Source organism: Oncorhynchus kisutch, linkage group LG7, assembly GCF_002021735.2.
Source record: "Oncorhynchus kisutch isolate 150728-3 linkage group LG7, Okis_V2, whole genome shotgun sequence".
NCBI classification, from domain to species: domain Eukaryota; kingdom Metazoa; phylum Chordata; class Actinopteri; order Salmoniformes; family Salmonidae; genus Oncorhynchus; species Oncorhynchus kisutch.
The window spans coordinates 13,900,360-13,913,572 of record NC_034180.2 but is presented as its reverse complement, the minus strand read 5'-3'; the positions used below and the strand labels follow the sequence as shown (position 1 = coordinate 13,913,572).

General features: G+C 42.4%; 2 protein-coding genes across 7 annotated transcripts in view; one reads left to right on the top strand and one right to left on the bottom strand.

Moving 5' to 3' along the window:
* The window catches only part of LOC109894219 (arfaptin-1-like), a 59,894-nt gene extending 57,976 nt beyond the window's left edge, over positions 1 to 1,918 (bottom strand). For 2 of the 4 annotated variants that reach the window (XM_020487521.2, XM_020487522.2), the window contains exon 1: positions 1,750 to 1,918. The gene's annotated coding sequence lies outside the window, so the exon portion shown is untranslated. The remainder of the gene's footprint in view (positions 1 to 1,749) is intronic. The other 2 variants (XM_031828514.1, XM_020487523.2) reach the window with 2 other exon arrangements.
* Positions 1,919 to 6,629: 4,711 nt separating this feature from the next.
* LOC109894218 (protein FAM193A-like) overlaps positions 6,630 to 13,213 on the top strand; it is a 46,776-nt gene continuing 40,192 nt past the window's right edge. For 2 of the 3 annotated variants that reach the window (XM_031828512.1, XM_031828511.1), the window contains exons 1-4: positions 6,631 to 7,049; positions 9,110 to 9,184; positions 9,558 to 9,803; positions 11,395 to 11,579. In XM_031828512.1, the coding sequence (XP_031684372.1) occupies positions 6,831 to 7,049; positions 9,110 to 9,184; positions 9,558 to 9,803; positions 11,395 to 11,579 (725 nt within the window). In that variant the 5' untranslated portion in view covers positions 6,631 to 6,830. Of the gene's footprint in view, positions 7,050 to 9,109; positions 9,185 to 9,557; positions 9,804 to 11,394; positions 11,580 to 13,213 lie in introns of all 3 variants that reach the window. The other variant, XM_031828513.1, reaches the window with a different exon arrangement.

The window sequence follows — 13,213 nt, the reverse complement described above, 5'->3', positions numbered from 1 at the left end:
CATGGAGTGTAATGTGAAGGGGCTGTTGTTGAGGTGGGCAATCAGTTGTTCTGCTACACACTTTTCAACAACCTTTGACACCACAGGTAGTATACTAATGGGCCTGTAGTTACTCACGTCAGCAGGGTCGCCTGATTTAAAGATGGCCGTTATTATGGCCGACTTCCATACCCTTGGAAACATACCGAGACCAATAGATGTGTTGGTGACCTTAGTAATGGGGCCAATGAGTGACTCTTTGTAGTTTTTAAGAAAGGTAGAGTCCATCCCAAACACATCTTTGGCTTTAGAGTTCTTTAGTGAGCTAATCACCTTGTTCACCTTTGACTCAGAAACCTCCCTTATGATGAAGACAGGTTGAGTGTCATTCACTAGCACTGAGCCCAAGAAACCAGTGGAGGGGTTCTGTGTCAGTACCCTGACAGAGTCAATAAAGTAGGAATTGAAGGCTATTGCTATTTCGACTGCATCCTGTGTTAGATTGTTATTCACCATGATTTCTAGTCTTTTTGCAGTGTTACTATGGTCTTTCCCTGTTAACTTTTTTAGATTCTCCCATATCAATTTAGAATTTCCCTTTGCTTCACCAATTATGTTAATAAAAAAATGTTTGCATTGGCCTGTCTGATTTCTTTCATCACCTTATTTCTCAACATAGTAAACCTACGTCTGTCAGAAAGTTGATGGCTGTAGTATTAATTTGCCTTTTGCATAAAGAGTTGGACTCGCCAGGGTAGCCTAGTGGTTAGAGCATTGGACTAGTAACCGAAAGGTTGCAAGTTCATATCCCCGAGCTGACAAGGTACGAATCTGTCGTTCTGCTCCTGAACAGGCAGTTAACCCACTGTTCCTAGGCAGTCATTGAAAATAAGAATCTGTTCATAACTGACTTGCCTAGTTAAATAAAGGTAAAATAAAAAACAAATAAAAAAATGTCATAATGGACACGTAAACGGTAGTCAGGTCAGTAGTTTGCCATCTTAAAAAAAAAAAGAGGACATGCTAATTAGTAGTCATCTATAACGTTCTAATTTATCGAATGAAAATAAAACTATTGGCTAACTTTTAATTGATTGCGAGCTAAACCCTGAAAAGGTGTCTGGCTTCACTGCTTACCCTAGCAATCCATTCTTACAAAGCAACACTCACTTTGGATTTAAAATAGTAACTAACCGCTACATAGTGAACGTTATAATATTTCTTAGTTAACTAGAAACATTAAACGTAGCTGGCTAGATAGCAGGTACAGAAACAGTTGCCCGTTAGCTGTAACGTTACTGTTAACTATGAATGACAATGTCGACACCGTCAGTCAGAAGAACGTAACTAACATGTTGCTTAACGTTGGCGGTGCCACTTTCAGCATTTGTCCAGCTGAGTACAATCACCAAACGCGGAAACTAGCGGTGACGAGAGCTAACTTTTTAGAACTAGTCACGGTAACGTTACCTACCTAACGTTATTAGCTTTCTACACACAAATGTCATTGGTAGTCCCATAGGACGGCGCACAATTGGCCCAGGGTCGTCCGAGTTAAGGGAGGGTTTGGCCAGATAAGAACAATTGTTCTTTACAATGACGGCCTAACTGACTCGCCTAGTTAAATAAAATAAATTAAAAAGCTAGTTAAGTCACATGACACGGTCATAGACCGTCACTGCTAGCTAACGCTAGTTAGCTAAACTTAGCTAGTTAGCTAGCTTGACTGCTTGTTGTTGTGCTGAAAAACTCAAATAACTGATAATGTACCTGCAGCTTTTGTCCGGACCTTTAACTCTGTGTTTCTTGGTGCAAAAGGTTCCACTCCCGGGATTTGTGAAGAAAATACAGCTAGCTTACTACTTACTCACTGTATAAAATGTAAATCAGCGCCCATTGGTTCCCTGGTGCCCCTGGCCTGTGTGAAGCTACCCATAATAAGGACGTCAGTGGAATTTGCGGTTCGTATTCAAAATAAAAGTTCCCCATTGAAACTGATCCAAACGGTTACAAATAGTGGAATATTACTAGATCATGCAAAACAAGGTTGGAATGTTGTTATATAACTTAACAGATAAATACAATACATAATTAATTTGACAAACAGTAAACAAAAAAACAACAGTTCAAATAGCACTGTGTATGTATTAGACTGCATACTTGCATTAGGGGCGTACATACACAGAGTGTATAAAACATTAAGAGCACCTTCCTAATATTGAGTTCCATCCCCTTTCGCTCTCAGAATAGCTTCAATCCATCAGGAATGGACTCTACAGCGTGCCAATTGTGTTCCATGGGGATGCTGACCCATGTTGATTCCAATGCTTCCCACAGTTGTGTCAAGTTGTCTGATTGTCCTTTTGGTGGTGGACCATTCTTGATTCACACAGGAAACTGTTGAGTGTGAAAAACCCAGCAGCATTGCAGTTTTTGACACACTCAAGCCGGTGCACATGGCACCTACTACCATATCCATTTCAAAGGCACTTAAATATTTTGTCTTTCCCATTCACCCCTCTGAATGGCACACATACACAATCCATGTTTCAATTGTTATCCAATACACACAATTGAATGACTGGTGAGGTGATTTCCCACAGTCAAAGTCCTGCAATAAGAGCTATGATGATAATATTTGTGTAGGTTGATACCCAATACAGTGCATTCGGAAAGTATTCAGACTCCATTAACTTTTCCAAAAAATGTGTTAAAGTTACAGCCTTATTCTAAAAAAAAATCCTAATCTATCTTCACACAACACCCCATAATTACAAAGTGAAAACAGGATTTTAGAAATGTTGCAAAACTATTAAAAGTTAAAAAAACAGAAACACCTTATATACAGTACATAAGTATTCAGACCCTTTGCTATGAGACTCCAAATTGAGCTCAGGTGAATACTGTTTCCATTGATCATCCTTGAGATGTTTCAACAACTGCTTGTGTTTCTAGCAACGACAGTGCATTAATATCTAACAATTTTCCAACATATACCCAATACACACAAATCTAAGTAAGGAATGGAATTAATAATATATACATATATGAACGAGCAATGTCAGAGCGGCATAGAGTAGAATAGTATAGAATACACTATATACATATGAGATGAGTAATGCAAGATATGTAAACATTAAACATTAAAGTGACTAGTGTTCCATTTATTAAAGTGGCCAGTCTATGTATATAGGCAGCAGCCTCTATGTGCTAGTGATGGCTATTTATCACCTGTCTATATTAGGTCCCACAGTTGACTGTGCATGACAGAGCAAAAACCAAGCCGTTGTGGTGACCGAGAACCCAATGTTCACTCTGACAGAGCTCCAGAGTTCCTCTGTGGAGATGGGAGAAACTTCCAAAAGGACAACCATCTCTGCGGCACTCCACCAATCAGGCCTTTATGGTAGAGTGGTCAAACAGAAGCCTCTCCTCAATACAAGGCACATGACAGCCCGCTTGGAGTTTGCCAAAACTAGACCATGAGCAACAAGATTCCCTGGTCTGATGAAATTTGATATTGAGCTCTGTGGCCTGAATGCCATGGGTCACGTGTGGATGAAACCAGGCACTGTTCATCACCTGGTCAATACCATCCCTGATATTTCAGTTTTTTTTATACTTAAGCAAAAATGTCTAAAAACCTGTTTTTGGAAAAAGTGAAGGGGTCTGAATACCTTCCAAATGCACTGGATCTTTATGTTCCCAATGCAATTATGCAGTCTAATACATCCACAGTGGGATTAGAACAATTTACATAACGACATTCCAACCTTGCTTGGCATTATCTAGTCCAAATATGGCATTATTCCACTATTTGTATCCGTTTAGATGAGTTTCATTTGGCAACTTTTATTTTTAAGTTGTCCTGCAAATTCCACTATTGTGGATCATCCTTGTTGTGGCTAGTTTCACACAGGTGTTTCTTCATTAGCTTTTATGTTGGCACAAAGTCACAATGTCAAAATTGGCAACAGAATTGTGCTTTTTGGACTTAATTTAAGGTTAAGGTATAAGGTTAGCAGTGTGGTTATGGTTAGGGTTAGGGTTAAAATCACATTTTAAGAAGATAAATTGTAGAAATGTTTAAGTTTTATGACTTTGTGGCAATAGAAGCTAGTGTCAACCCTGTTTGAGCTCAGACCAGACCCAGAAAAGGACACTGTGGCCCCATCCAAAGTTACCCTCGGATAGGGCCAACCAGGAAGGATTATAACCCCACCCACTTCGCGAAAGCACAGCCCCCACACCACCAAAGGGATATCAACAGACTACTAACTTACCACTAACTTACTACCATCAGTACCATCTGGAGCAATGTCTCATAGTGATTCTTTTGAAGGTCTATGTCCCTAGAAATAGAAAATGTGTCCTAGTATTTCAGCAGTGGTAGCTCTCTGTGTGTTATCACTCTTTCTTTCATCCCTCCATCCCATTCATTTTTCACATAGGATTTTACCCTAGGACAAATGATGGCAGTAGAGAACAAGTTATTACACATTCATTCATCATATTTCATAGGAAAGCTTATGTTCGTGGCAACTAACCTTTTGACCTTTGACCTTCAGGCTACATATCAGAAATTGCATGTATTAATTGCTTTTAAAAATAAACAGCCAATACTTTTATAAAAATCTTTGTTTTTCAACCATTAAGAACAAAAAAGGTAGCCCTATTACATCCGCTGAGCTAAATTACAAAACTGTAATAAAGCCATTGCCCTGCACATTTTAAATGGCTTTTCAAAATAGGCTGAACTGAAAAATGTGATTTGGGAAATTTCAAGCAATGACTAGTTGCATTTGTGAGAGGGATGTCTGTAATAAATGTGTTTTTCCAGTGAGCAGCACAAGAAAGCCTCTACACAGGGCAAAGAGATGGACTATATTGATATTATATATGACTTAATAAAAGTTAACAACGTTATTTGGGTAAGAGTCAATTCAACAGAATAAATAAATACAAAAACTAGATTTTAATTGGACAGTTACTTTAAGACATACATTATATTAGGACCATTTAGACTGAAGTACTGAACTTGATTTCTATTCTTTTTGCAGAGCTTTGGGCAGGCCAGGCTGGTGGACCCCAACCCCTCTGTAAGTCATTGTCATGTCAGTGAGGAAACTGAAATCCAAAAATACACACCTAAAATGTCTGCATGTCTGTCTGTTTCACAATATGTAACAATAAGTAACTGTCCAATTAAAATCTAGTATTTGTATTTATTTATTCTGTTGAATTGACTCTTACCCAAATAACGTAGTTAACTTTTATTAAGTCATATATAATATCAATATAGTCCACCACCAAATGCATATTTCAAAGTATATGTGCACCCAAGGAAAGAAAGCTAAGAGCTATTGAATTGTCACTCTCTCTCTTTCTACAGGTCTGTAAGATGTAAGGACGCACCCCTGTCAAGCTAAGGCAGCGGTGAAGAGCAGGCTGCTGCTGAAGCTGCACCAACTGCTGGAAAATATTCAAATCAAGGTTTTGAATGGATGCAGGACATATAGTGCCATCGGAAAGTATTCAGCCCCCTTGACTTTTTCAAAATTTTGTTAGGTTACAGCCTTATTCTACAATGTATTAAATAGTTTTTTCCCTCATCAATCTACACACAAGACCCCATAATGGCAAAGCAAAAACATGTTTTAGAATTTTTGCTAACTCATTAAAAAAATAAGAAATATAACATTTACATAAGTATTCAGACCCGTTACTCAGTACTTTGTTGAAGTGCCTTTGACAGCGATTACAGCCTTAAGTCTTCTTGGGTATGACGCTACAAGTTTGGCACACCTGTATTTGGGGAGTTTCTCCCATTCTTCTCTGCAGATCCTCTCAAGCTCTGTCAGGGTGGATTGGGAGCGTAGCTGCACAGCTATTCTCAGGTCTCTCCAGAGATGTTAGATTGGGTTCAAGTTCGGGCTCTGGCTGGGCCACTCAAGAACATACAGAGACTTGTCCCGAAGCCACTCTTGTGTTGTCTTGGCTGTTTGTTTAGGGTCATTCCAAATCATGTCCAATCAATTTAATTTACCACAGGTGGACTACAGACCAGTGGGCCCAGCAGGAGAGGGTCTGAAAGAGGGGGCGGGGAGAGATGACGAGGAAGATCTACTGCTCAGTGCTCACCACCAGAGATATCCAGGATACTCATGAGAAAGTGTAGAAAGAGAAAGCTGAGATGTAGGTAAGAGCTTTAGGATGCAGAAGATCTTAGGCGCGCCTCCAAGCAGACCAAGGCTGAGAACGCAAGGGCAGAGACGGAGAAAGCTACCCTCCAGGAAATTATTCACACACTTAAAGAAGATGAACAAGGATATAAACGGTGAAGCCAAGTTAATGCAATGAACAATCTGTCATGACCTAGTACAGATCACTTGACTGAAATGATAAATACTTGCCCACTCCCCCTTGAGGACACATAATTGCATATACCTGTAGCATACAAATTGCTACTTGTATTGATGAACAGGAGTGATTATGAATGGGATCATGAATGGTCACTTCTGGTGTTTCTTCCAATTTTGGGGATGCAGTCAGAAAACCAGTCTGTCATTATCCATCTCCCCAGCACTAACGAAAAAAAAACATCATTTCCCATGAATCCTCAAAGACAGAGGGGGGAACGTACTGTTGCAACGCAATCTCGAGCAGCCAATTCCTGTCCAGTGGCCATATTGAAATCTCAAGTCTATCAGGACTCTAAAGGGACTGGGTTGGCTGTCTAACTGGAAGTCTTTAAAATATCGTATTTTTATAACAGAGGGATTTGAGCCAGACATTCCACCTGAGACTCTGCCTGTACTGAACGGCAAGTTGTCTCTGACTTTTGTGGGAAAATGAGTCCAACCGATGCTAAACGAGGAGCTAAACGCAGGAAGAACAAGCGGGGCGGTGGCAGCAGTAGCACTGTCTGCAGTACCAGTGGCAAGGCCGGGGTTTCAGCCACGGCCCTGAGTCCTCAAGCCACGGCAACACCCGTGTCTACCATGGGCTTTCTGACACCAGGGAGCTCTGGAAATGGGAACATGGTCTCTATAACAGGCCTGAACGGAGAGGTGAGAATATACAGTCGACGTATTGAACACTAACGTTAGAGATCGCGTTTACACATAATCGAGACATTTGAGGCCTGACATTCTTCAGTAACGTTAGCTAAGCCACTGAGGTAGCTAGTTAGTTAACGTTAACTCGGGAAATGGCAACCTGACGTTGACAACGGCCAAGTTCGTTTAGCTGGCTAACCACGTCAGTAAACTTTCCAGATAAGGTAAAGTGTTAGTTATAACGTTAGCTACTTGCTCAACTTGAACATAAACTAGCCTGGCTGACGTTTCTAGCCATCTTGTTCTAGCTACTCGACAACCACAATGTTGACAGCCCGAAAATAGCATAATTTGCTTACTCCACAGTCGTTATCTTATTAGCTTATTAGCTAACTGTTCGCGACGTTGTGTGAGTGGATGTTTGTTACTTGCTAGATGGATAACTTAGTTTACACGCTAGATAGTTAGCTAACGTTAGCTATGACCAAGCTGACCATCGACACTGCACTGTGCCCTTAAACTGAATTGTCTCTTGTAACTGACTAGCAACTAGTTACAGAATGCAGCTAGCTAACAATTTCGCATCAATTTGTACAGCCAGTTGGCCTTCCATTTCTTGTCTGATGTTTTCATATTCACAATTTTAGCAGGAGTAGTGGCTCACCAGACTAACGTTACAGGAAGTCTCAGTCGAGTCTGTCAGTGTCATCGGATTTGCCTGCTAAGTAACAGTAGGCCTATAGTTTGTTTATTCGAACCAATTATTTCATAGGTAGGTCATTAGTAGTTAGGTCGTCCGCTGCGTTTACAGACACAAGAATAACGTGTAAGACAACTGTAAGACTACTGTCACACAGCCAAGCCAGCCAAATAACTTCCACAACCACGATCCTGCAATGTACCAATGGCATAGCTAACATAACAACATTACATATTTTGCTGTGAAATGGCATATTGAGTGTCTTGCTTTACTCTAGGTTTCTTACCTCTCCATATATTGCAGCTATGCCTTGTCGGTCTCTCTATATCACAACAGTAGCCAGGGAAACAACATCCACTAATCACCAAAGACTAGGCCTATCATGTGTACGTCACATTGGCTACTACTAGGTTTACCATCTTTAGGGCTGAAGGACTTTCTCATATGATGAGCCAATATTCCCAAACAAGTCCATAATGCAGACGTGTTAATAGTTTGCGACGTTGTCTGTCTAAGCAAATCCAAAGGAAGGTCTGATTTGAGCTAAATGCAACGTATTGCACTCACTCATTCAAAGATTGAGTTTCATTAGAATAACTAGCCTATATGCCAGTCATTCTCTCCATTATATACATTCGGTAGGCCCCATCTCTTGCAGGACCAGTTATTGGTCAAATGATTAATCTTGTTGGTTGTGTACTCAAGGAAAGAGAAAGACAGCTGCCAAGAGATGCTGGCTAGTGTACTTACTTTACATGGCATCTGCTACCTGTCTTGGGAAGATTTGGGGTCAGCCCCATTCAAGACAAACAAAGCAGCTAGGCCAGGCTACTTATTGTGGAAGGAATTTGCATAGATCTGCTCAGCATTTACACTAGTCAGGACTATTATTTTCATCAAAGAAGTAATATAATTTTCCTCATAACCATTTGTTTACCTCATCAATGTGTTTTGATTAATTCTTCAGATGTTTACACAATCTTTGCATAGTGCATACATGCACTGCATTTGATCTATCAACTCCAAATCAAGACTACACTCTGCATATGTAAAGATCAGCTGTTGAAGACAGAAACAGCAGGTGAACTTGCTGGCCTCGTCAATATACTGCTGCGCTGAGCATTAATATGAAACGTAATATCTGCATATGTTCCTTGCAATATCTCCAGGACACATCAACTGCTTTGTTTTATTTGTAATTCAAATAACATAATTCGGAGACAAACCTTAATTGTGTGTGGCCAAGTAGCCCCCTGCCAGGTCAAGTGTTAACATGCTTCAGATAGCCTTGTAATTGACGCTTGGCATCGGTGCTAATGAGAGGGGTGACTCCGGAGGTGTTGGTTCATGTCGGGCCCTTTGTGTCCTCCAGGTCCCTATGAACGGTAACGTTACACCACAATTTTCGGAGGGGCCGGTGAATTCCGACTTCTCTGGAGTCCTTCAGGTAATACATCACTCACTGTCTCTGCAGCTACTCCTGTTAGGCCTACGGTAACATAGATCAGCATCAGTTTATCTGCTGTGAGTATCACTGTCTGTGTGAACTGAAAAGCCCCGGGGTGGCGTTCAGTAGGCACAAAATGTATGAAAAAATGGAAATAGCCCATCCTAAACTTTAGGACCAATAACTCTACCATTCAGTTTCCAATTAAACATTTGTTCTACCTGTTTGTGCTTACTGCTCGTGACATTGTCTTAATTAACTTTAGAACCTGCCTGTGTAGGCTTCATATTGGAGGACTAGTTAGTAGCTACTGATTACTGCCACTACAGTAGTGCTACACACTCGTCTAACTGACATCCACTCCAACCACCAGACCCCGTTCACATTTGGCCTGAGTCAGAGGGCCCCATACTCCACTACCGGTGACCGCTGCCTCCTGTGCCGGAGTGAGCGCAAGCCAGACAGCACCCTCCATCCTGACACGGGGCTCCCCGGGGCAGGGCAGAATGGTATGGCACAGTCCCCCAGCGCACTGCATCTGCCCCTGTGGGTGTGCTCCGACTGCCGGCGCACGGTAGAGAAGGAGGACCGCCACTCCTCCCTGGAGCAGTCGCTGGTGGTGAGTCACCACGGGCTGGTGGAGGGGTGTGGGTGGAGGGAGGGAGAAGTAGGGTGGTGAAAAGGTGATGCTGGACCAATGAACTGAATGACAAAGGCTGTTTAAATTGATATTTGTGTGCAGTTAGTGGATAGCCAAGCACCAGATAGATGCAGGCAGGCATTGGTGTAACATCATAACATAAACATTTTGTCTAGGCCTTTCAAAGTGTGTTGCATTATGGGGATGAACATTTTCTGACTTGCACCTCCAGGTCGACTGCAGGAACTTTCCCAAAACCATGTGATCAAAGGTCATGCAGTTTTTTAAAAATGAATTCTCCTTCATGTCGCTGCAGTTGCTTCTCACCAACTCCACCATGCAGCCATCACCAGCCAGCACTATTTGTCAACCGATCATTAGGGTGTTTTTGGTTGACCCGTGCGAACGTGACCAACTACATGACTGAAATTTGAACCAGCTTTACTGCTTTTCTACAGAAACAGGAGATACAAACGAAAGTGATATTTGAGAACATTTTACACACGTTATGTTTTCATGTTGTGAGTGTGATATGGGGGTATAGACATTTTTTTATAAAGATAAACTTTTATTAACAATAGCAGACAGTTCCATGTTGATCTGAGCCTTGCTATCGCAGATACCTTCCCCGACTTTACTCGCTGACTTTCGTCTACTGTCGGCTTTGTTAGCGTTACTGCTCGAACACATCCATAGAGTCGGCGCAGAAGCGTGGTGGCGACAGGCATACTAAAGGTAGAGCACAACAAGGAATAAATAGGTAAGGAGAAAGAGGGCTTGCAGCCGACTGACTAATCTACAAATTACCTTGCCATAAATAACTACTCATTATTATTTGTAGATTAGTCAGTCAACATTTACCCAAATGCATGACAGATTTGATGATGTCGAAAACGACCAAAGAGAGAGACACCGACCCGTACCACACACACACACACACACACACACACACACGCAGAGAAAGTGGGAGAAACAGGCAAGCGACAGGTGGAGGTGTAACAAGGAGCAGAAACACCTGAGTCCTGAACAAACGCACACATTGTATAACGTTACAGTTTCCCTCTGTCTGATGACTCAGCATTATAGTCTTTGGCTCCTCCTTTCCTTTCAGCGGGAGATAATGACCTAAGACTGAAAGCCACACCAGTGTTTAGATGTCTCTCTTGCTAATGATTTCATGTTAATGGCTGTTCCGCGTACACTGTCTTGCCTCACTCGTAAGAGCCACTCTGTTGGCGACGTTTAGCGGCTAATTGAATTCTGAAGTTGGGGAGAGCCCGACAATTCCTGGAGTGCCCCTCTGGCCTGGAATGCGCTTATTTTTCTTTCCATCTCCTTTTCTGCTATTTGCTTGATTACATTCTCTAATTTCCCTCCTGTTCTGGAATTTTGTCTCTAGTCAAGTATAACGAGCATCGACTTCTATGTGCACTTTGCTGCAATGAAATACTTCAGAATACAAACCTAAGGTGACAGTTGGTAAAGTTATGTCACTATTATGGTCATGCTTGGTTGCATTATCACTGCTGTTTTGCACTTTCTGATGCTCTGTAATTTCTCATTCCCCCAGAGCCAAGACTTCCTGTTGCAAATGCCTATGGGTAATGGAGGCTTGGGCCAAGAGATGCCTGCCACAGGGGGCAGACTGACCAATGGTGGCACACCCCCAACCCTCCCCACACTCCCCATCCCAGACCTCACCACCCCTATGACCGCTGACACCGTGTGCAGTTGTGAGGCCTGCAACGAGAGACGGTGAGCTGGATGGACACATTTGTGGTGGTCACTAGACAACCACACTAGAAAGGACGAAAGTGTCTTATCGTTTTACATATTGAGCTAGCCTAGTATATCAGCTATGTGTTCAGGGAGTTTCAAGAAGCCGCCACCTGTGCTGCCATCCTTTCTAGCATTGTCAGATAATGACTAATCTAGTCCACCAGCCGGCTCTCTCTCTGTCGAACAGTCTGGAGTGGACGACCAATCCGCTGGTTTTATTGGCTGATCTCTGTCCATCAGCATCTTGTTTTCTTATTCTTTCAAATACTTTAACTCACTTGATTGATTACATGTTTGCTAAAACTCTTAATAGGTCACCTAATTTCAGTTTGTGACAAAATAAGCTAAACTTAGCAAAATGATAATGTCCTTTTTCAGGACTCTTGTCTTTCAAAGATAATTTGTAAAAATCCAAATAACTTCACAGATCGTAATTGTAAACAGGTTAAACACTGTTTCCCATGCTTGTTCAATGAACCATAAACAATTAATGAACATGCACCTGTGGAACGGTCGTTAAGACACCAACAGCTTACAGACGGTAGGCAATTAAAGTCACAGTTATGAAAACTTAGGACACTAAAGAGGCCTTTTTACTGACTCTGAAAAACACCAAAAGAAAGTTGCCCAGGCTCCCTGCTCATCTGTGTGAACGGGCCTTAGGCATGCTGCAAGGAGGCATGAGGACTGCGGATGTGGCGAGGGCAATACATTTCAATGTCCGTACTGTTAGACGCCTAAGATAGCGCTACAGGGAGACAGGACGGACAGCTGATCGTCCTCACAGTGGCAGACCACGTGTAACAACACCTGCACAGGATTGGTACATCTGAACATCACACCTGCGACCAGAAAGGACTGGCAAAAAGTGCTCTTTACTGACAAGTCGCGGTTTTGTCTCACCAGGGATGATGGTCGGATTCACGTTTATCGTCGACGGAATGAGCGTTACACCGAGGCCTGTACTCTGGACCAGGATTGATATGGAGGTGGAGGGTCCGTCATGGTCTGGGGCAGAGTGTCACAGCATCATTGGACTGAGCTTGTGCGTTACAGGGAAGACATCCTCCGTCATGTGGTACCCTTCCTGCAGGCTCATCCTGACATGACCCTTCAGCATGACAATGCCACCAGCCATACTGCTCGTTCTGTGCGTGATTTCCTGTTGGATCGGAGGTTGAGGGCTAGGGGCTATTTCCCCCAGAAATGTCCGGGAACTTGCAGGTGCCTTGGTGGAAGAGGGGGGTAACATCTCACAGCAAGAACTGGCAAATCTGGTGGAGTCCATGAGGAGGAGATGCACTGTAGTACTTAGTATCTGGTGTGGCCACCAGCAGCATTGACTTTTGATTTTGACCCCCCCCCCCCCCCCCCCCCCCTTTGTTCAAGGGCACATTATTCCATTTCTGTTAGTCGCATGTCTGTGGAACTTGTTCAGTTTGTCTGTTGTTGAATTGTTGTTATTGGTCATGTTCGTTTCATATAAAGCAGTAAAAAGTAATATGTGCTCAGTACTAGTAAGGTTTTAAGCCGAATAGTTCTCTATGCTGCAGCATAATCTGTTTTCTATTGCGCACATATGATAGACAGTTGTTGGTCTGAACATGTCT